The 22,953-nt window shown below is 40.8% G+C and overlaps 2 protein-coding genes across 3 annotated transcripts; one reads left to right on the top strand and one right to left on the bottom strand.

The window, feature by feature from the left end:
• Positions 1 to 1,704: 1,704 nt before the first annotated feature.
• Positions 1,705 to 22,915, top strand: TMEM231 (transmembrane protein 231). 2 transcript variants are annotated; one of them, XM_028502162.2, is made up of 7 exons: positions 1,708 to 1,968; positions 2,075 to 2,244; positions 10,225 to 10,353; positions 10,695 to 10,838; positions 18,614 to 18,695; positions 20,535 to 20,640; positions 20,997 to 22,915. In XM_028502162.2, exons 1-7 carry the CDS (start codon positions 1,830 to 1,832, stop codon positions 21,175 to 21,177), a joined length of 951 nt encoding a protein of 316 aa, XP_028357963.1. In that variant the 5' UTR covers positions 1,708 to 1,829; the 3' UTR covers positions 21,178 to 22,915. The 2 variants fall into 2 exon arrangements, with proteins under 2 accessions (XP_035868127.1, XP_028357963.1); XM_036012234.1 differs by lacking the exon at positions 20,535 to 20,640 and having other exon boundaries at positions 1,705 to 1,968; positions 21,008 to 22,915.
• Positions 15,244 to 16,408, bottom strand: LOC114488450 (protein phosphatase inhibitor 2-like). The gene is given in 2 exon segments (XM_036012235.1): positions 15,244 to 15,464; positions 15,552 to 16,408. Coding segments are annotated over 2 exon segments (894 nt in total). The 5' UTR covers positions 16,225 to 16,408.
• Positions 22,916 to 22,953: the final 38 nt, after the last annotated feature.

The following is a 22,953-nucleotide window of genomic DNA, read 5'->3' as shown; positions in this document are numbered from 1 at the left end:
ATATTTCAAAGGATAACTTCTCCTTGACACATAGAAACAAAAGCTGGAGTTAGAAGAGGAAAATGGGAAGCCAGAGGTTCAGTGGTATAGGTAAATGTCAAGGTGAAAGACATGTTGGAAAGCCTTGAAGTAAACATGCAAGAGTTCTAAACTGATTCAAAAGACCCTGAATGGGAGCATCTAGAAAGGAACAGAATATGATTAAAATATGTAGTTTTAAGAGAACAACTCTTTTTGTCCTAGGGGGTAAATTGTATGAAACATGAGACAATTATGGATATATAAACTGAAAAATCATGTATGTGTGAAAATGACACAATATACAAATATCTTTAGCACTTAAATAAATCTAACATTCTGTCTTAAAGAATTGAAATAAAACCATAAAGACTAGCTTCCTCAACTCATGGCAACAAAAAATAAAGATTGTTAATCAGTTTTGCAAAGCTCATGACATCTCACGGAAGCTGAAGCACTTGATACACCTAAATTCTTAGCAGTCACCTCCCCGTTTCAAAAGTGGCTAAACTAACGCTAGCTACAATATGTGTGTCCTTCTGCTGAAGGAAGGAGCTTAGAAGGCAAACTCCTCCTTCCAGAGCACAGCCACTCTCAAAAGATGGCACTAGAACCATCTATTTTAGAATCTTATTTTAATGGTTATTTAAATAAATGAAAGTCATCCACTTAAAGCATAGATACAATACAGTCTCACAATAATAGCACAAAATTTAAGAAATACAACTGCTGTATTTAAGAGCTTTTGTTGCCACCCAGAAAAGCTTTAAAGCGAGGATGAGTAGTACTAAACCAGATGTCAAAAGCATCTTTTGGCTGATGACATTGTCATCTTAGACTGTGGTATGGATCCTGGATAGTTTTTCCAGATGGGCATGTCTTGACCTCTCTCTGTGTTAGGATCTTGGCTCTGCTCTTCGTCTAAAAGCCATTTCTAGGTTGCCTTCAAAATAGTAACATCAACTACTGGACTCCACTATGAGTGCAAACCTCACACTCTTGTCTTGGCACTGTAATGTGATCCTTTAGGGCCTTTTGATGAACTTGGATATGAACCATGTTTTTTAAAAAAAGAAAGAAAAAATTCTTCTGCCATGTTCGAAATACTGATTTGGGGCAGGAGACGGAAGCAGTCAATTCAGTGATAAGCCAATGTTAATTTTGAGGAGGACCACATTTTCCCCTGAAGGTGGTAGCCAAGCTTGTACCCAAAAGGGTAACAAAGTATAACAGAAAGACCTATGTAGTAATTATTCTTTATCCTACGAAGAACTGGGAGATTGGTGTTGTGTTTCCATCTGTGATGCTATGGAGTATAGTAAAAGCCACAGAAAATTTGGAGACAAAGGGACCTGGGTTTGGCCTTAGCACTGGACCAGGTCCAAGACCATGGACACATTTATGTTGTGTGTTTTCCTCCAATGTATAAGGTGTGCGGGAACTCCGGACGTAACCATTGATTCATACATAACGAAAGACATATATTTATTTTGAGTCAACTTTTATGAAGAACTTACCTTACGCAAATATTAACACGACAGCTACGATTTCGGCGCAAAGAAACACTATTTTCAGAGCCCTTGGGAAAATGCGAGTACAATGCGAAGCAAAGTGGACCCTCCGCTTGGGCACCGCCCCTCATTAGCTCCACCCCTGCCAGGGCCCCGCGTCCTGGCTATTGGTTCCCGTTTTTTGTGCGGCCAGTTGCCTTGGCGACCAAGGCTATGGCAACCAGGAGAAGCCAAACTTGCTCATCCCTCCCCAACCGCGAAGGGGTTTGAAAGAGGGTGGATGGATTGTGTGTTGCCCTCATGGCGCTCTACGAGTTCTTCTCTCAACCAGTCGAGCGCAGCTACCGCGCGGGGCTCTGCTCCAAGGCCGCAGTGTTCCTGCTGTTGGCCACCGCGCTCACATACATCCCGCCGCTGCTGGTGGCCTTCCGGAGCCATGGTGAGCCTGCCCTGATGTCTGGCGCTCCACAACTCCCTGTGTTTCGCTGCACAAGCGCCGGCCTTCCTGACTTTCTCCCACATCCTTCCCGCCCTCTTTACCCCAGGGTTTTGGCTGAAGAGGAGCAGCTACGAAGAGCAGCCCACCGTTCGCTTCCAGCACCAGGTGTTGTTCCTGGCCTTGCTGGGACCGGAGCGCGGCGGGTTCCTGGCCTGGAGCACGTTCCCCGCCTTCAACCGGCTGCAAGGGGATCACCTGCGCATCCCACTCGTTTCGGTGCGTGGTTCCTGCCGGGGCCTAGCTGCTCACTGAGACTGGGCAGAGGGAGGGGTGCGGAGGGGGGTGAACGGCCAGGCCCTGGGAGAGTCCAGCTTAGGTCTTAAGGGTTCTCGAACCCACAGTAAGTTGTGTACACAGACTCAGTGGCCTGAACAAATGTTTTAACTTCCTGGGGAGTAAATCGCTTGTTTCATTCGACTTCCCCAAGTTGTCCAGAAGCCCGAGGCAGCCTATTTCTAGCTCCCGTCACTTACATGGACCTGGCCTGATAGAAAGGTGATCGCGAAAGGCCCTTTAGGAGTCGAGACAGACAAGTGGTATTCTTGTTAGAACCCCGTGGTGTTGCTGAAAGAACAGGCATTTTTATGCAGACTTGACACCGGGAAGCCGAGGCCCTGATTGGTTAAGCGACCTGCTGGGAATGGCCCTCCCCCATCCTGGGCTTGTCTCTTTAGATGCTGCTCCATTCTGCAGCTGTCCAGCATGAAAATGAAGCATTTTACTGTCTGTGATTTAGTATTTGTTTCAGGTAAGTGAGTGCTGCCTTTACAAGCACTCCCTTTCCGCTCATTTTTTGGAGAACATGTGAAACTTCTGGTTTTCCTTCTGAAGCTGAATTTCCGTAAACATCCCTGAGATGATTGGCCTGCAAGACAAACTTGTGTAACTGAAAAAAAAAAATTTCAGACTTTTTTCCAGCAACTAAAAAAAATGGAAAACAATTAAATTTGATTAGTTATATGAATAACTACAAACAAAATATGATTCAGATTACTTCTTTCTGATTACTTTAAATATTCTTATATTTTTCTGATTACCACTATATCTAATGACAAAGTTAAAGGCTCAGTTTGGTACATGTATCAATACTTGTTAACCAACCTTCTTCTTTTTAAGATCTACAAGGTATTTCATGATATGGAACTGTAATGGATTTGACCAGTTCCCAGTTGGTGGATATTTGATTTGTTTTCACTTTTCCACTATGAGAATATTGCAGCAAACAAGATTTTGAATAAAGACTAAATTGTGAGGAATTTCGGTAAAAGTTGTGTGTTAAAATTTATAAGTACATGGAAAACTAAGCAAGCGAACAAAATAATTACTAACTCCAGAGAAGTAAAAAGTAAGGAATAAGTGACAAAGGTAATTAGTTGTGAATAGGATTTACATAGTCAAATGAGAGTTTAACTCTGTCATGGGATGGAGTATGTGGGGGCAGCAGGGGGGTTGGTGGACAGTGCTGCAAAGAAAACGAAATCTTGATCTCTTCTTGTGGGAAGTCAACAGAGAATGCCTGCAATGAGATGAAAACATTTGCCATGGGGGTGGAAGTCTGCTGGGTTTTGTAATAAGCATTGCTGAACTCTGTGATTCTTTAAATGGTCAGGAGTTTTAAACTGGTTGTAAAAATAGAACTGGAGTAGGAGACATTTCTTTCAATAGTTGCTCACTACTCATGACATGTTGCCCATTTTTATTCTTATTTGAGATTATAATGCTTCTGAGGAAGGGAAACTGGATGAAAGGCCGGTATCGAGGAATGCTTACCTTCCGTTTCCGTGTGCATGTTTCCTTTTCTGACGTGGAAAGGAAAGTTTTTTTTTTAAATTCCAAACAAACAGAGGTGTAACACATTAATGATACTTCAGGTTAGCATTCCCTGTCTCTTAAATTTTGAGTAGTAGTGTTTTGTTTTATTTTGTTTTGACATTTGTATATTCCTCTCGGTCATACTCTTCTGGTTACTTGAATCTAAGAAATAATCATGGAAAATTAAAATAATCCTAAAAACAAGTACATAGCATTAGTTTTTTCTTATTCTTTTCACTCATTCATCTGCCACAACTGGTTGACTCCCCAGCTGGACTGCTAGTTAGCCTCCAATCTCTGCAACCAGCAACTGCTCCCTGAGGCACTGCCCATGTTCCCCCTGCTTCTGGTGAGTGTGTGTTCTAATTTTAAATCTGCAAAGCCAATGCTACCTTTTATTACTTAAAAAAGTTTTAATGTAACCTTCATTGTATATTTTTCTAGAATTTTTTTTATTGATTTGAGAGAGAGAGAGAAACATTGATTTGTTGTTCCACTCATTAATGCATTCATTGGTTGATTCTTGAATGCGTCCTGACCAGAGATCTAACCTGCAACCTTGATGCATCAGGACCATGCTCGAACCAACTGGGCTATTTGGCCAGGGCAAGACTACCTCTTATTTTTATGGTACCCACAAGTATTAGTCCTCTTTAATACTGGGCAATTTTGTACCCCAAAAACGCAAAACCAAAGTTCATTCTGTTAGTCTTTTTCCCCCTCCATTCTAGGCCAGTGTCTATACACGATGCATGACCTTGTCATCTATAGTCTTTCTCTGTTGCTGATTTGCTGCCTTCCTGGCTGAGCTCAAGGATCTCTTGTTCCATATCTTAAACTCTTAACCCTTATTACAACGAAATTCTTTACTTTTCTAACTCTGAACATAAACAGACTGACTACAGCCCAACTGAGAAATAGCCAGGAAGCCAAGAAAGCAGTGGTTTTAGATCAAAGTGTGGCTAAATGCTGGGAGGTGGCTTTTCTGTTGCTAATTTGGGAAAATGCCTCAGAAGTCAGAAATGACCTTGCTTCTGCCTTGGTCAGGTCACCCTGGACAGAATCTCTTCTGAAGTTCCTATGTTTTTAATGCTTTAAAAGTCGACTTTCTTGCTGTTTTAAATGAGAGAAGGGAAAAAAAACACAGCTAGATCTTTTCCCTCAACGAGGCTGACGTGGCTCTTTAAGGCATCTGTGAACCCACAGAATCTGGGGGCTGAAGGCTATAGGAAGATGAGTGAAGAGTCCACATATCTGAGGCACTTTATTTTTTTTACATCTCCGAAATCAGAGTGTGTCTTCCTGCCTATAGTATCTTATGACGGCTGTTGGCCAGGGGACAGGCTTTGCATAGTCCTCATTGCCTACATGGGTGCAAACATCAAAAGTGCCAGCACTAAAAGTTTCAGCAGGGACATCAGCAACATGAAAGAAAACCCCAGAGACCATAGTAAAACACTGTTGTTGTTCTCAGCTTTATTGAGGTATACCGCATTTTTCGGATTGTAAGACACATTCCCCCCAAATTTGGGAGGAAAATGGAGGGTGCGTCTTATAGTCTGAATGCAGCCTACCTGGCTCGCTGTTGGTTGTGGGGGGGGGCAGCAGTGGTACAGCGAGGTCACAGGTTATTAAATATTTTACCACATATGTGCTTCAAAAATTTTTTTCCTATTTTCCTCCTCTAAAACCAAGGTGCATCTTATGGTCTGGTGCATCTTATAGTCCTAAAATAACGGTAATTGACAAAATAGTAAGATAGTAAAATACTATTATTTTAACCCCTAAGAGCCAAATGGAGAGTGGGTAACAGAAGATTTAAGAGGCGTTTCAAAATAGGCTAGCTCCACATAATTTTAAAGCCTGCTCAGGAGCCCAGACCAATGGATTTCATGAAATTTTAAAAAATGCTGTATCACCAATGTGCTTCATGACAAAGGACAAAATTGCTTAGAAAAATATGAATATCATTGGGTCAAAAAGTGACTCAAAAGAATCATGATGTAAAGAACTTTTAGGAGCCCGTGGATCAATTTATTTCACTATAATTGTCTGTGTGCGTAAATATGATATCTGATATAACTATGCCTAAGTCTAAAAGCTCTTTTTATTTTTTCAGTTTGAGAGCCTGCTTATTAAAGCTGGGGACAGTGAAACCAGGAAGGACTGAGGACAGAAGAAGGAACGGGAGAGGGACTAGGTGGGCTGCTGTGGCTCCCTGGAGACTCAGGAAAGGGGGCCTTGAAGACAGGTTCAGTTGGGTAGCCCAGGGACCAGGCTGCTGCTGCTGCTCCCCTGGTTGCAAGCCTCATGGGGTCCCTTAGGATTTAGGATGTGCACTCCTGGGAGGGAAGAAGAAAGGGAAGGGAAAGGCACCCCATGCTTGCAGAGAGTGCACTAAAACTCTTCAAATAAGTATAAAATAAATCCTCTAAGTGATTAGAAACATGGTGTCATAGTTTAATTTGAATTATTTTTCCTTTCTTACTGGTGCATAAAATAATGGTGCATTTTATGATTGATGGTATCTTAGATTCACCGAAATACAGGCGGCAAGAATACGATGAGTCTAGGAACCCTGAAATAGTGGTCCCTATTTTACAGGAGACCCAAAGGCTGATGCCAAAGAGTGTTTTTAGCACAAAAAGAAAAAAAGTGGAACACTCAGTGATGACAAATACATGGTAAAATGAACACTGGTAGAAACTAGGAAACCTTTATTAAAAGAATACGACTCAAAAGAATGAAAGGTTTAAAAACCTTTCAAAAGCACGAGATACTGTAGAATCCTTTATGGGAAAAAATATTGCAAGTCAGGGCATTTGGAAACAATTATATTCCTTAAAATTATAACAACTTTTACAGTCAGTGGTGTGTTGTTTTTAGGTTTTGTCCCAGCTCCAAATTTACCCTCCTATCCCTCTGCTTTGTGATGCTCAATGCGGAGTTGCTGAAAACCACATTCTCGTCTGGCCACTAACTCCCTGTTAGGTTCTGCCAGTAGGAGGCGTGATGACCCTTGTTCTGGGAATAGGAAAAAAGGAAACTGCAACCAGTTGCCACTACCAGGGTGAAGAACCCTTGCTGGGCTGATACAAACAGGGAGGAGTAAGTCTTCCTCCAGCCTTATTGATTTCCTCTACTGGGTTCCTCCTCCAGCTCTGGAAGTACCAGAGGTAGCTGGGCAGCACTCCCTTCTTGAGGTCTGAGTCCCAGCTCCTTTAGGTAACGCCAGCCTCTTCTGGGTTCCCTTCCTTCTCCAGCTTCAGGCACTGGAGCTGCTTCCTGCAGCTGCCTACTCTGTGTTATCAACAGCATTCCCTTTTGCCTATTTAGTCCTCTGTTAAGATAACTGTTTAGTTTCTGTTTTTATTTTTAAAGATTTAATTTATATTTAGAGAAGGGAAGGGAGGGAGAAAGTAAGGGAGAGAAACATCTATGTGTGAGAGATATATCTATCATTGTCTCTTGCAACGCCTGCAGCTAGACACCTGGCCCCCATCCCAGGCATGTGCCCTGACTAGGAATCGAACCGGAGACCTTTTGGTTCATAGGTCTGTGCTCTATCCGTTGAGCTACACTAGCCAGGGCTAGTTTCTGTTTTTCCGATTCATGTAAGTAGACTGATAAGCACTGACTAAATCCAACAATGGCTATATTTATCCTATCTAGTATATTAGTATTGATTTCACATATATCTGTAAAGGATTATCCTCCTTAAAGTATCAGAAATCTTTGAAATTATAGTTATTGTGGGCTATTACAGAGGAGCACTGAATCAGAAGTCAGAAAGAAATAAGTCACTTACAGAAATAAGGTGATGTGATTTATGAAGTGTCTTAGCCAGGCACAACAATTTGATTTTAAATAATAACCTTGAACTTGTGTTAAAGAAGTATTAACTCTTTGAATGCCTGCCTTTATAGCTGATACACATGTGTTAAGATTAATTTGAACTAAATGGAATTAAATAATTGATTTCATTAATTGTCCAAGTAATAGTGTAGAAATGTAGCCCAACTTGCCAGCCTTAGAGGAGTGAGATTCTAACTCGGTGATAGGTCACTGTGGGAGATGCACCGTTTTCACCCCCTCTCGTCCCCACGACTGTCTCTTGGCCTTCTTCGTCTGCTGCTGCCTGTCTCCCTCCTGTGCTCAGCTGCACTGGCCGAGTCGCACTCTTTTAAACACTGACCCGCTTTTACTCAGTGTGTGTTCACTTTGCTAGCCTGGATCACTCTTCCCACAGACATTTCTGTGCCTCCTCGCTTCACTCCATTCAGGTTCCCAACAGTCAGGTCTTGAATATTTTCTGTAAAAAATTTTCTGTAAAAAAAAAATTTACCCTGGTGATTCTCTAATTTTAGACTGTTTCATTTGTCTTTGTGGCACTTATCATTACCTAATGTTGGTATGTATTTACTTGTTTATTGATTTATTATCTGCCTCCCTGGCTGGGAATATAAGCTCCCTTGGCAGAGAGTGGGGGCACCGGGTGCAGGGAACTTGGTCTGTTTTGTTTGCCATTACGTTCCTAGCACTACTATGTGCCTGACATATAGTAGATCCTCAAATAGTATTTGACAGATTAATAAGTGAATTTAACAAATAGATGCTAATTACGGTGCTATGTCAGATCTCTGTCTTCTCTGACCTTGGAGTCAAAGTGTGTCAAACAAGTATATACAGACTTATACTTTTGACGCTGGCTTTTGCAAAAATATTTGTCCTACTCAACATCTTGAGTTGTTTTGGGTTTTTGTTTTGTTTTGTCTGGACATTTTAGCTCTGGAAGGAACCAGATCTGAAGTCAAAGGTGTGGTTGCAAGTCCTGTCTTTACCATTACCAGCCATACCCAACAAATCCCTTCGCCTCCCTGAGCCTTGATTTCCTCATCTATACAATGGGGATAATACTTGCTCTGCTTAGCTTAAACTTATTTTCAAAGTCAAATGAGTTGCTTTCCTTTCCCTCCCACACTGTGTTGGAGTCTGTATTCTTCTGGGAATTCCCTCCTGGCCACTATCCTCACTTGCAAGTTGAGACATTTGATCTCTGTCTTTCTGTTTAACACTAAGGACCCAGAAGGCACAGATCACTGCAGAGAGTTAACCTGATTTTGTCTTCCAGGTATTCCCAAATACCAACCGAGGAAGATTCACAGAAAGACAAGGCAGTCTCTTTTCTCTTCTATCATAACTGCTAATGCGTAATTGCCTCAGTAACTTGATCATCATCCCTGATAACAGATCCCTCCCCTGAACCTGCCAAGCGGATGGAGCAGGACAGAGAAAACAGTGTCCAATGGAAAGGAGAGGGCAGGTTTCCCTGTGACAAGTTCTAGGACAGGGACATTATTGTCTAGAAGGAAAGGAACAATTGAAAGTTTCTGAAAACTGAGATATCTCCATAAGAACAAAGAACCTCTTCCTTGCATAATGGTATTGGTGGAAATACAAATGAACCAGTAGATGGAGAATTCAGATGGGAATGCTGATACACCGCAGTAAAATCCCTCTGGAAACCTACACTGAAAAAGGATCAGCTGTAGCAACAAGGCCCAGAGTTGTGCCGAGGAAGCACGTCAAGGAAGCAGTGGTCACATTTCAGTAACCATCCTTCCCTGCTAGCCGTTGTGGGAACACTGTGAGATAAGACTACAGATGGGCAGACTGGAGACCAGTGTTTTTATGAGCTGTAATCTGTCTTTTTCCCTCTTAAGACCTGTTTTCCCTACTTTTCATGTCCATAATTTATAAAGTATCTGTGTAGATTTAACAGCTTACTGATTTTGCAGAGCTTCCTTTTTCATTTTATTGATTGGTACTAAAAGATGCACTAGGCTTTAAAGTGCTGACAGTAATGAGATGAGGTCCGACACTGAGAATCTGAAGCAAAGATACTTGTGGTTTAGGGATGTATAAATAGAGCTTTGTGTGGGTTTTGATTTTTTTTTTTTTTGCTAAGTCAGGAGTACAAATGATTAGTATTAGTTTCTTTTCTAGACAAGTAGAAGACAATCCTGATGTGCTATTTAAATTTTCCATACAACCTCAGAAGATGCCAGCAACAAAACAAACAAACAAAAAAGGTCAAATGAGACAACTGAAAAAGAAAAGTGCCATCCAGATGTTTATTGTTATCACCGCTTCAAATTCCCGTTCAGGATGGCCCTTGGATATTTGAGAAGCACAAGTATGAAGATTGTGTCTCTTTTTCCAATATTGATCCACTTATACATATTTATTTTTCTTTTTCTTTTGATGAGGGGCATAATACCTGTGTATAGAGGAACAGTGGGTCACTGTGTATATACCGCCGTGATGTAGATTCTTCCTGACTTAATAAGGACCAGGGTCTCTGACCCTCTTTGGGTTTCCTAGACTAGAGAAGAAGACAGGAACCAGGATGGGAAAATGGACATGCTACATTTTAAGCTGGAGCTTCCGCTGCAGTCCACGGAGCACGTTCTTGGTGTGCAACTCATCTTGACTTTCTCCTACCAATTGCACGTGAGTCAGTTCCCGAGGAAAGCCTGTCCTGTTCCTTTTGTCTTTCAATAGATCAGAGCCCTCCTTCTGATTTCTAGGAAAACCCACACTGTAGAATAAGGCTCTTTTCTGAGGTGTAGTTTGGGGTTTAACTTAGGCAGATTAAATGTATTTCATTAGGGTCATATTAACTTGTACAAGCTATTAACACCTCAGAGCGTTCTGGGCAGAGTGCTTCCTGCAGAGCTAAGCCAGGCATGTGAGGAACCACTAGGCTTCAGCCACAGTCAGGTGGCACTGAGAACCCAAAGCCCTTAAGGTCTGACCGAAATTGATATTGTCTCTCCCTCTAATGATTTCAGAGGATGTCTACGTTCGTGATGCAGAGCATGGCATTTCTCCAGTCCTCCTTCGCTCTTCCGGGGTCCCAGCTATACGTGAATGGAGACCTGCGGCTGCAGCAGAAGCAGCCCCTGAGCTACAGTGGCCTAGACGTGCGATACAATGTAAGGATGCTTCTTCTTGTCCATCTCCTTTGTTTCTACATGCCAGTGTTTACAGTTCTTTGCAGAGGGCAAATGGAAGTTGGAAATAGTATTTCTCGGTAGGGGCATGGAAGAGGATTTCTGAGGAACCCCTGCCGTGAATTCTCAAAATATGGAGACAGACATAGCTGTGTTTATATCTAGAAAAAGAGAAGGAAATCTTTGTTTTTATCTAAGGACCAGATATTTCATTGCTTTTGGATGTGTACACACACATCCCATATTGAAAGTGATCTTTTACAGTTCATGTAAAACATTTCAAAAATAACACAAATGACCAATTATTGAGCACATAATATATGTCCTGCATTAAGAGGTTTAAATATATCATCTAATTTATTCATCACAGCGACCCCAGGGGATGTCCACTCCATATTTCCCAGCTCTGCAGCTGCTTGTCCTATCGTTGTCCCCATTGCTCCTTTCTAGCCACACTGGCTTTTGTTCCACAAAGCAACTACTGCCTCAGGGCTTTGGGCTTTTGCACTTACCTTTCCCTCTGCTAAGGACGCACATAGCTTAATCTGCCACTCCATTCAGTTCCCTGTGCAAATGTCTCTGAATACAGTCCTTCCCTAACACTTCTTTCCTCCCCGCCCCCCCACCCACCTGTCTCTGTCACCTGGATTTACTTTCTTCCACCGGAAATAGTAAAGATGTTTTCAGTTTGGTTTTTTGCTGTCTCACTCAGCAGAAAAAGCGCTGGCATCTGTACTTTCACCCCAGTACCTAAAGTAGTGCCTGGCGCATAGTAAGCACTCAGACACATCTGTTGAAAGAATGAAGTCTCATTTTACACTTGAGAAAATTGGGACTTGCAGGGATGAATTACTTTTTCCAGAGTCCCACAGCATGAAAGTAACAGCCATGAATTTTCTGTCCGAGACCAGAACTCATGCATCTAAACACTCATTACTACTAACTTTTCTTATGTCCCAAGAAGGGCTGTATAAGTTGGGCTGGGCTATTTTTGAAAAGGGAAGAAGGACATTATGTTATTGTAGGACTGGTTCAGACAAAGTAGGATTTATGGTTACCCTAGCTATAATCAATGTAAGCTGAAAAAAAAAGGAGGACTATAAGGTATAATCTTAATATGGCTTGGAAAAGGTCTTTGCTGGTGTTTTTCAACTTTATTGAGGTATAATTGACAAAACTGTAAGCTAAAGTATATATTATGATGATTTGATAGACGTGTACATTATGAAAGGATTCCTCTCAGTTAATTAACATATCCATCACCACACATATTGATCTTTTTTTGTATATGTGTGAGAACATTTTGTTCTACTCTCTTAGCAAATTTCAATTATTCAATACAGTATTATTAACTATAGTCATCATGTTATACATTAGATCCTCAGCCTTTACTCATCTTATAGCTGAAACTTTGTACTTTCACCCTCTCTCCATTGCCCCCAGCTCCAAGCTCCTGGCAACCGATTTTCTACTGTTTCTATAGTTTGACTTTTTAATTAGATTCCACATATAAGTGATACTCTGCAGTATTTATTTTTCTCTATCTGCCTTATTTCACTTAGCATAATGCCTTCAAGGTCCATCCATGCTATTGCAAATAGCAGGATTTCCTTCTTTGTAATGTCTGAATATATATAGATACACACACACACACACACACACACACACATACACATCTCACATCATCTTCTTCATCTATTCAACCATTACAGACACTTAGTTTGTTTCCATATCTTGGCTACTGTAAATGATGCTGCTGCAGTGAATATGGGAGTACAGATATCTCTTCCATATCTGTTTTCATTTCCTTTGGATATATACCCAGAAGTGGGTTGATTTCAGGATCATATGGTAGCTCTATTTTTAATTTTTTGAGAAACGTTCACACTGTTTTCTACAGTGGCTGCACCAGCTCACATTCTCACCAACAGGGAACAAGGGTTGCCTTTTTCTCCTATCCTCACCAACACTTGTTATCTCTTGTCTTTTTGGTAACAGCCCTTAAGTGATACCTCATTGTGGTTTTGATTTACATTTCCCTGATGATTAGTGACGTTGAGTACATTGGCCTTCTGTATGTCCTCTTTGGAAAAATGCCTATTAGGTTCCTCTGCCCATTTTTTAAATCAAATTTATTTATTTATTTTTAATTAATTTTTTTTTGCTGTTGAGTTGTGTGAGTTCTTTGTATACAGAGTCCAGCACAAATAATGCCCCCTTTATTATAAAATCATAAGCCTATAATTCTGTAACATAACAATATCACACTCAAGCACACCATATGACATCTTAGGTGAAATGTTCAAATTTAAACTAGAACTTATCACACTCATATTACACACCTACCAACCATACTCAAGCAGGCATTACTTCTGCTGGATCCTGTATTTTGGATATTCGCCCTTATCAGACATATTATTTTCTAATATTCTCTCCTATACTGTAAGTTGCCTTTTGATTTTGTTGATGATTTCCTTTGCTGTGCAGAAGCTTTCTAGTTTGACATAGTGCCACTTATTATTTTTGCTTTTGTTGCTTGTACTTTTGGTGTGAAATACAAAAATATTATTGCCGATACTGATATCAGGAAGTATACCGCTTGTTTTCTTCTAGGAGTTTTACAGTTATGAGTCTTAAGTTAAATTTAACCCATTTTGAATTGATTTGCATGTATGGTGTAAGATAGGAGTCCAGCTTATTCTTTTGCATGTGACTGTGCAGTTTTCGTAACACCATTTATTGAAGAGTCTGTTCTTTCCCTATTGTACTCTTGGCTCCTTTGTCAAAAATTAACTGAGCTTACATTGGTGGGTTTATTTCTAGATTATCCATTCTGTTCCATTGATATGTCTGTTTTTATGCCAATACCGTACTGTTTTGATTACCATAGTTTTGTAATATAGATTTCCCTTCCCACTTTATTTATTTTGACATTGATATTTCCATAAACTTGTAAGCTGAAGGTAAGCTGTTCCATAAAAGCCATTTCATATATACAATATACAGAAATTATTTTAAAAGTCTGTTCATATAATGGATTCATTGAGTACTAACAAAAAATTAAGATACAAATAATTGACTACAAATAAACTATTACTAAACCAAGATACACAGGAATGGCACTTCATTTCAGGGGGAAAAACATCTCAACCTTACTGTGTTAGAATACAGCACAGTTGTGATAGCACACATTATCATAATCCCTTAAAGCAGAGATTAAAGGTCTTAAAGTGGAATGTGTTCAGGATTACTCCTGCCTGTACAGGCAGGACCTATCATCATATCACTGCCGACACCCAGTTCTCTCATCATGCAAAAGAACCTCAGTTGTTTCCTAAGGTCTATTGAAGTCAAACAATCAACTAATAATAGCAATTTAATCAGCAAGCTGTAAATCAATCAGAGCAGTGTAGAAATTCTGCAGTTGAACTGTATTTCCTGTCTATAGCACTGCTGCTATTAACTCTATTTTCTCCATGTATCAGGAGAAAAAAACAGGCACTGATAGTCAAAATAAGATTTTCATTGTTGCAGTAAATGATAGAATATGTGCAGGAAGAGTTCCTAATGTTGGGACGATCTCGATGACCCTTTATAAAGGTGAAGGGTTATTGTGTGTGTATATGTGGAAAGGAGTAAGAAACAAAGGCATGTGGTGAGGACAGGCATGTAAAGGGAATGCTGAGGCTATATTATAATTACATTTACTTCAAAAACTGACCTGAAGTCTGCCAATAGGGCTTACAAAAAAAGAGCAGCTGTTAGTGCAAGTTCAACCTGATAATTTGTTTGTGAATAAAGCTAGTTTTGATGAGATATAATTCAGTCTTTTCCTTGTAAATATAAAGAAACTCAAAAGGGATTTTAAATGTAGTAGGTCTAAAAATGCAACGGTAACTCTTATAATAATCCTTTTCAATTAAACAGATAAATCAGGGTGAGATGTGTGTTAAAATAGTTTTCAGACTGAATATTTATCAGCCTCTATAACCTGTTGTTCCAAATGGATTTCAACTTAAAATATATATAAGAACTATCACATCTAAAAGTGAAGAAAATAAATTAGATCCTGTCCCTCTCCCCAAAATACTAACCTCCAAGCATAAAAAACTATATAATATCTTATACAAATTAACTAATGTTCTTACAAAAGTAGTACAGTTTTGGAGTGATAATGTGCTGTATTTCTGGTGAAGTACTAGGTACAAGAATATGTATCAGTTAGGCATTTCCAGTCCAATTAGTCTCTAAAGTTATTTAATTCTTGACAACATGTAATAACTGGTATGCATTTTGGTACTTAAGTCATGAATTGCAGAGAACAAGGAGCAGTATAATATAGTAACAGGGTTTGTATCAGACAATTACAGTGTTCGACAAATCTCTTCTATGAACTCTGTGATTTGGTTTGCACTTGGTCACCTCTAGTAGATCCTTGATTTGATTCTTTCATATCCATACTTTCTCCAGCTGCCGTCTCTGACATTTCTTCATCTTCCTCATCATTATCTAGGTTTTTTGAACTTAATTGCCTACCTAATTTAATATTCAGTCCTTCACTGCAGTGAAGCTTCCTTTTCATTTCAAACTGTCACTTTTTTTCCATAGCTGGTGTGGAAGTTTCCTGAAGCTGGGTCCTTTCTTCCCCCTCCGCATTTCCTTCAGAGCACTTACAAAAGAGTAAACAGCAGGCACTCAATAAAGACTTTTTACCTTGTTCCTGAGGTGAGAAGGCACAGTCTTCATCACTTCTTCCCTGTTCATGAACCCGATATTTTGGCTGCGAGCCCTCAGCAGCGGCCGATTTGTTAGCTAATGTATCCGGGGTCAGTGCTTGAGTGGCTTCTGAATCACGCGTTGCATGGTATGGGGCGCTTGCTTCATCTGTTTCCTTTAAGCCATAGTCTTTGTCTGCTGGATGGTATGTCGCCAGGATGCTCATTTCATCCCACCTCTGGGACTTTTTCCTCCGTTTGTCCCCACTCCTGCTGGGCAGGAGTTCGGGCTGCAGTTCGTTCGAGGCCACCACAGAGGAAGTCGTGGAGCCCTTGTTCTTCAGGATCCCCTTTGTGGGCCTGAGTGAGGCCTGCGAGGCCGCCATGCCATTGTCCGCAGCTCCGGTCGGTTGTCTGCTCGGAGTCACTGCTTGACGTTGGGTCCAGGAAGGGCTGGGCGCGAGCCTAGACTGGCCAAGCAGTCGCTGAGCCCACTTGGGGCTAACGTGGCCGCACCTGCTGTCGCGAAGACGGCTTACGGTGTCTTTTTCACAGCACAATGACCACGCTGCTTTGGTGTCTGGCCCAGCCCAGCTGGCGGCTCTATGCACGCCCTTGGCCACCCGCATTTTGTCTGCCGCTGCAGCCCACATAAAGAAGCCAGTCTGTCGCCCCAGCAGCCTGTAATACAGTTTTAAGTCAGGAAGTTTGATGCCTGCAGCTTTGTTCTTTCTCAAGATTGCTTTGGCTATTTGGGGGTCTTTTGTGGTTCTGTACAAATTTTGGGATTGTTTTTTCTATTAGAGCTGTGAAAAATGCCACTGGAATTTTGATAAGGATTCCACTGGTAGTATGGTAGTATGGACATTTTAACAGCATTAATTCTTCTAACACATGCACAGAGAATATCTATTAATTTGTGTCTTCTTCAGTTTCTTTTATCAATGTCATAATTTTCAGTGAACAGATCTTTCACCTCCTTGGTTAAATTTATTCCTATATATCTTACATTCTTTTTGATACAGTGTAATGGGATTGTTTTCATAATTTTGCTTTCTGATACTTAATTGTTAGTATATAGAAATGCAAATGATTTTGTGTATTGATTTTGTATCCTGCAACTTTACTGATTCATTTTGTAAGTTTTAAGAGTTTTTTTGGTGGAGTCTTTAGGATTTTCTATATGTAATATTGTGTCATATGCAAACAGAGACTATTTTATTTCTTTCCAGTTTGGATGACTTTAATTTCTTTTTCTAATTGCTCTGTCTAGGACTTCCTGTGCTATGTTGAATAAAAGTAGTGAAAGTGGGCATCCTTATCTTCTTCCTGATCTTAGAGGAAATCTTTTCTCTGTTATGATGTTGGCTGTGGGCTTGTCGTAGATGTCCTTTATTACATTGTGGTGTGTTCCCCTTTCCTCTGTACCCACTTTATTGAGAGGGTTTTTTTTTTTATTTCATGAATGGATGTTGAATTTTATCAAATCCTTTTTCTACATCTATTGAGATGATTTTTATCCTTCATTTGGTTAATGTATATCACATCTATTGATTGGTGGATGTTGAACCATACATGCATCCTTGGAATAAATCCTATTTGATCGTGGTGTTGAATTTGGTTTACTACTATTTTGTGGAGGATTTCACATCTATGTTCATCGGGAATATTTGCCTGTGATTTTCTTATAATGCCCTTTTTTACTTTTCATGCATTGTTCTCCTGACCTCAGTGAGCATCTTTGTGACTGATATTTTAAACTCTATCAGCTAAATCACTTATCTCCATTTTATTAAGGTCTGTTTCTAGAGTTCTTTCTTGTTCTTTTGTTCAGAACATATTTCTCTATTTCTTCATTTTCCTTGACTCTCTGTGTTGGTTTTTGTGCATTAGATAAAACATATCCCTCTTCCAGTCATGATGGAGGGGTCTCATATAGGAAATGAATCTTACCAATCAGCCCAGCCAGAGCTCTTGGTTGCTGTCAGACCTGGTCCTTGTCCAAGCTACCTTCTTTGTTCTTGTGGCTCACCATAGTTGAGGATGTGCTAAGACTGTTTCAGTGTGGGTGATGTGGGTGTTTCTTCACTTGCCCAATGTGTAGGAGTCACTCAGCTAGTTTCTAGATTTCTTTCAGAGGGAATTGCTCCATGTATAGCCATGGCTTCAGTGTGTCAGTGAGAGGAGGTGAGTTCAGGTGTTGCTCTCTTGGACTGGAACCTTTTTTTTTCTCTCCACATTTTTTTAATGCCTCCCCAGAGTTTTCAGCATTCTGAGTCCTGTCTTCACCTAGAAACCCATATCACCTTTTATCTGAAGGTTTATATCAACAGGAACATGATATTTGAGGGCAGGAAGTCATTTTCTTTAAAGGATTAAATACTTACTATTTGCACTTTACCTTATTTCCAAATCTACATTTAGAAGGGATACATTTAGGCATCATCCAGAGAAAAGTAAGGAAAAGACAAGGGAGTTGACAATATGGTCTATTTTTTTTTAATCTTCATCTCAAGACATTTTTTCATTGCTTTTAGATATTGGGGAAGGGGGAAAGAGAGAGAGAAACGTCAATGTGAGAGAGAAACATTGATTGGTTGCCTTCTTTTTGCGCCCCGCTGGGCAATCGAAGTATGTGCCCTGACTAGCAATCAAACCTGCAACCTTTTTAGTTACCGTAGGACACCCAACCAACTGAGCCACACCAGCCAAGGCAGAAAATATGGTCTATTTTTAAAAATTAAAGGACTTATTTCTCCCATTGGAATAGAGAGAGGTATTTTATAAGTAGCTTTGAAACCTATAAAACCTATAGAAGGTGGATATTGGCCCTTGTTTCCATCGTGTGCATAAGGGGAAGGATTGAGAGTAAATTACTGCAAGAGAGTTCATTCATCCTTGAAGAAAAGATTGTTGATACTGGAATAGACCCCCCAAAACAAGAAGGTGGTCTCTGAGATCTGCCTGGGTGGGCAGGAAGGTGGAAAGACCAGAGAAGAAGCTGCTCTAGTGCTCACATCAGGCCCTCCTGCTGTATCCCAGGTGTCCGTAATCAACGGGACCAGCCCTTTTGCCTATGACTATGACCTCACCCACATTGTTGCTGCCTATCAAGAAAGGAATGGTGAGTAAACTTTATTCAGATATCTGTCAAGGATTTTCCGGGTTGGTGGGGTCTTTGGAGAGAAACAGAATTGGAACCCTTGTCATGATGAAAATGTCAAAACCAGTGAATGCTCGGTGATGGGAGGCAGACCCAGGATTTGTCCTTTTCCTCCCGATCTAAAGACCCACACCCTACCCACCCCCACTTCTATGATTCAGCAGGTAAGTGCCGCCTCATTGCTATATTTATCCCACCACTGGTTTGACAGGTTTCCTTTGTCTTTAAAAAAGGCAAATTACTGCCCATAGTTTTCAAATAGAAATAGGGAAGGTGAGTGACTCACCCCATGCCAACAATTGAATTAGGAGAATAGACGTGATGCACCCAAGGTTCTGGCTATAAGGAAAAGTGTGTCTGTCCCTTACAGAGGTGAGGCTGTTTGGCTATCTCAAATGCTCAACTTGGCATGTTTGGCTGGTTGGTGGTCTGAGGTTTTCTCCAAAGGCACTAAAGTGTTGCTTGGCAACCAGACATCATGGGTACCTACCACACAGACATTTAGCAAGTGGGGGGACTGCAGTTCTAGTATTTCTTCCTGATTTTGAGTGATACACTAACAGCGTTATTTTAAAAACAAATTTTAAAAATAAAAACATTGACCAAACTTAGAAACCTACAAATCAAGTTTTTTTCTTTATTCCTTCTAGTTTTTGTCTGTATGCAAATCTTTTTATATACAGCTGCTATCATAGTTTAGAGACAATTTTGAATCCAGTTTATTTTTATACTTTGAAATATAAATATTTTCCCCTGCTGCTACCAAGTTTTAATTGGTATTATTTTTAGTGGTAGTATAGTATTCCTTTGCTTAGCCACTCAAGAACTGTAGAAGAACACATAGACTATTTCCACGTTTTTCTTTAAATTTAATCTCTATTGTATTTTTCCATTACTATTTAGTGTCCTAACCCCCTCCCCCAGCAATCACTGCCCTGTTGTCCATGTCCATGAGTCCTTTTTCCTTTTTGCTCAATCCCTCCACATCCCCCCCCCCACTAGCTGTCGTCCTGTTCTCCATCTATGAGTCTGTCCCCATTTTCCTTGTTAATTCAGCTCATTAGATTCCAAGTATGTCTGAAATCATATGGTATTTGTCTTTCTCTGACTGGCTTATTTCACTTAGCATAATGTTCTCCAGGTCCATCCATACTGTCACAAAGGGTAAAATTTTCTTCTTTTTTATAGCTGAGCAGTATTCCATTGTGTAAATGTCCCATAGTTGTTTTATCCATTCACCTATTGATGGATACTTGGGCTGCTTCCACACCATGGCTATTGTAAATAACGCTGTAATGAACATAGGGGTGCTTATATTCTTTTGAATTAGTGTTTTAGGTTCCTTCAGATATATTCCCAGAAGTGGGATAGTTGGGTCAAAAGGCAGATCCATTTTTATTTTTTTGAGGTATCTCCATACTGCTTTCCACAGCGGCTACACCAGTCTGCATTCCCACCAGCGGTGCACTAGGGTTCCCTTTTCTCCACATCCTTGTCAGCACTTGCTGTTTGTTGATTTATTGATGGTAGCCATTCTGACAGGTGTGAGGTGATATCTCAGTGTGGTTTTAATTTGCATTTCTCTGATGATTAGTGATGTTGAGCATCCCCTTTATTTTAACATAAGCTTTTTGACAAGTGTTTTAACAAATAATGTGTGAGCAACTTTTCACATTCAATTTCACTTTCCTTTTGGATCGTTTCTTTGAGATGAGTTCTGAAGTACAGAATTTTCCTGAGAGGTCAAACTGGTATTTTCATAGCCCTCAATGTTTTATCTAACTCTGGATTGCATTGCAGTAACCACCGTCCTGACGGACCCCAACCCCGTCTGGCTGGTGGGAAGGGCTGCCGAAGCTCCATTTGTGATTAATGCTGTCATCCGATACCCAGTAGAAGTTATTTCATATCCTTTCTGTGAAGGAGCCAACAGTAGCTCAGTTTCAAAAGAGAAAACCGGATTCCTCACTTGTCCCAAGAAGGAATGCGCAGGAAGCCTTAGAGTGGAAACAGCTACGGCGCTGTGGCCCCACACAAACAACCATGTGTGTTGTTCACACAGGGAAAAGAAAACTAATTTCCTGTTTCTGTTTCTTCATGAGCAATTTTTCTAGGTCAGAATCATCCATATTTATGTCCTAATAATATTTTATTATCCCTTTTATCTTAAAGGTATTTGAAACATTTTTGCCATATCCTGTCTAAACTTTAGTTTAATATTTGCTTAGAAAATGTCATCTGAGAATCCTTAACTGTGTGTACTTATCTACCTGGATTCTGGGAAATTATAAAGTTTGCCTGGATCCAGTATGTCAGTATCCTACTTATCTTCCTCTGGGTGTTTGAAAGAATCAAAAGATTTGTGTTTCAGAATCAAGTGGTCACCACCATCCCTGTAACAGCAGTGCCGCAGGGAGAACTGTGCAAGGAGCACTTATCGTAGGAAGACCATTACTGAAACTCGGAGCAGGACCCTAGCTACCTCATGCTGTCTCCTGAGAACTGCCGTCTGGGACACTTCTGAAAAGAGCCCCCGGACACGTGTCGGCACATGCGCTTTTCTTACCAGAGACAAAGAAGAGTTCTTTCTAATTTTTCTCTACACAAATTCTGTGTCTTCTAAGTGCCTACCGAAATCATCAGAGACTAGTTTCCAGAAAGGTCTGAGGGTTCCTGAAGGCTGTAATTTGCCTCCTACTTTTTTTTTGTTTGTTTGTTTGTTTTTAATCTTAGACTTGAATTTCAGGATAGACTTGAAAACTATTATCAGTTTAGACATGTTGGAGAGAATCCCATCTCTGATCAAGCAAAGACTTTTTCTTTCTTGAACTGAGAAACATGCCATACATTTCTCCCCCCTGTTGTAAACCATGTTTTACTCTTTTTTCTGGGCTCTTGTGACAGATATGCAAATCACTAGCACTTTCTACTCTTGGGCACCGAAATTTCCCATTCAGAACTTTGATTTCCACAACTGAGAGGCCTTTAACTGGAGAGTTGGAGAAGAGGGGGAGAGAGAGAGAGTGCTCACAAACACATGTGTGCGTGCACAGGAGGGTGGGCAACTTGAGGACACTAGTACCATCCACCTGCCCTCAGTCAAACAGACATCGTCTGTCATCAGCTTAGCTGAAAAGCCCTTTATCCTGCCCTTATGTGGCTGGCTCTTTGCCCTGCCTTTGCCCTCTGTCTGTGCCCCTGGAATAGCAGGCTGAAGTCAGAAGTGCCATTTCATTCACAATCCTCTAAGCAATCGTGGGGGAAGTAAGGATTGTAACAACAGGCTTTTTCTCTCTGGCCCTCACCTAACAGCCTGGACACTTTCCACTCGTCCTTCTCAACAGCCCCTCCCCCTCCCAAAAAGGACATTGGGTGACAGAGGACCTGTTGTTGGTATTGGCTCCCTGCCCGACAACCACAGAGTTTATTTGGAGGGCTAGCGGGAAGCCCAGCTACTTGTATTTATTTCCCTTGACCACGGAACAGGGCGCCCATCAGAGCAGGCAGCTTTGGGGAGGCCACACGGGAGCAGTGAGGAGAACAAGAGGATGCCAGCCCAGGCAGCCCAGCCCAGCCTGGCCAGTAGCAAAATGACAAGCAGTGCCACCAGACAACCCTCACAACTGAGTGAGTGTCTGCAGGAGCAGAGTGCTGGAACAGGTCTTTGTTGCGCACAGAAGACTGACTCTGTGTCCTCGCCCTGAGAAAACATGCAGCCTCCTCAAAGGACAGATGGATCCGCTTCATGATCCAGAGATGGCATTGGTACTGGAAAGACACACCCACTATGACCTGTGCTTCAGGCCCATTCAAAAACACACACTTCAGTGTGTGCCTCAGTTTACCTTGGAGATCCAGTTCTTATTTCCGAACTACTTTTTCTTTCAGGCTGGCCAAAATAAGTGTTTTGGAAACAAACCTATTTTAAGCGCACAAATATCCTAACACTGGCCCTTCTGATTTTCTTTTAAAATTTAGGGCTGCTTATTTATATGTCTAAAAATTTTTTTTGAGATTTAAATGAAAATTGGTTGCCGAATCTTCTGAATTACCAAAAGGTGATGAGCTATGGAAAGACAGCTAAAGGTGTATAAACATTGCTTTGCATTTTATTTTCATGCAAAATTTGTATAAAGAACCATGATGTTTTGTAACTTTCTAATTAAACTGTTCAAAATGGAGGCTGCGTGTGGCTTTTTAGAGGGGAAGGCTTGGGAAG

Source organism: Phyllostomus discolor, chromosome 12 (assembly GCF_004126475.2).
Source record: "Phyllostomus discolor isolate MPI-MPIP mPhyDis1 chromosome 12, mPhyDis1.pri.v3, whole genome shotgun sequence".
Lineage (NCBI taxonomy): Eukaryota > Metazoa > Chordata > Mammalia > Chiroptera > Phyllostomidae > Phyllostomus > Phyllostomus discolor.
The sequence above is the reverse complement of the archived record's forward strand: the minus strand, read 5'-3'. Positions and strand labels throughout refer to the sequence as shown.

Excerpts from the sequence above, each read along its gene's own strand:
- TMEM231 (XM_028502162.2), top strand. The coding sequence starts at position 1,830 with ATGGCGCTCTACGAGTTCTTCTCTCAACCAGTCGAGCGCAGCTACCGC. Across the intron at positions 1,969-2,074 it reads GGTGGCCTTCCGGAGCCATG|GGTTTTGGCTGAAGAGGAGC; the intron begins GTGAGCCTGCCC and ends TCTTTACCCCAG. Across the intron at positions 10,354-10,694 it reads CTTTCTCCTACCAATTGCAC|AGGATGTCTACGTTCGTGAT; the intron begins GTGAGTCAGTTC and ends TAATGATTTCAG.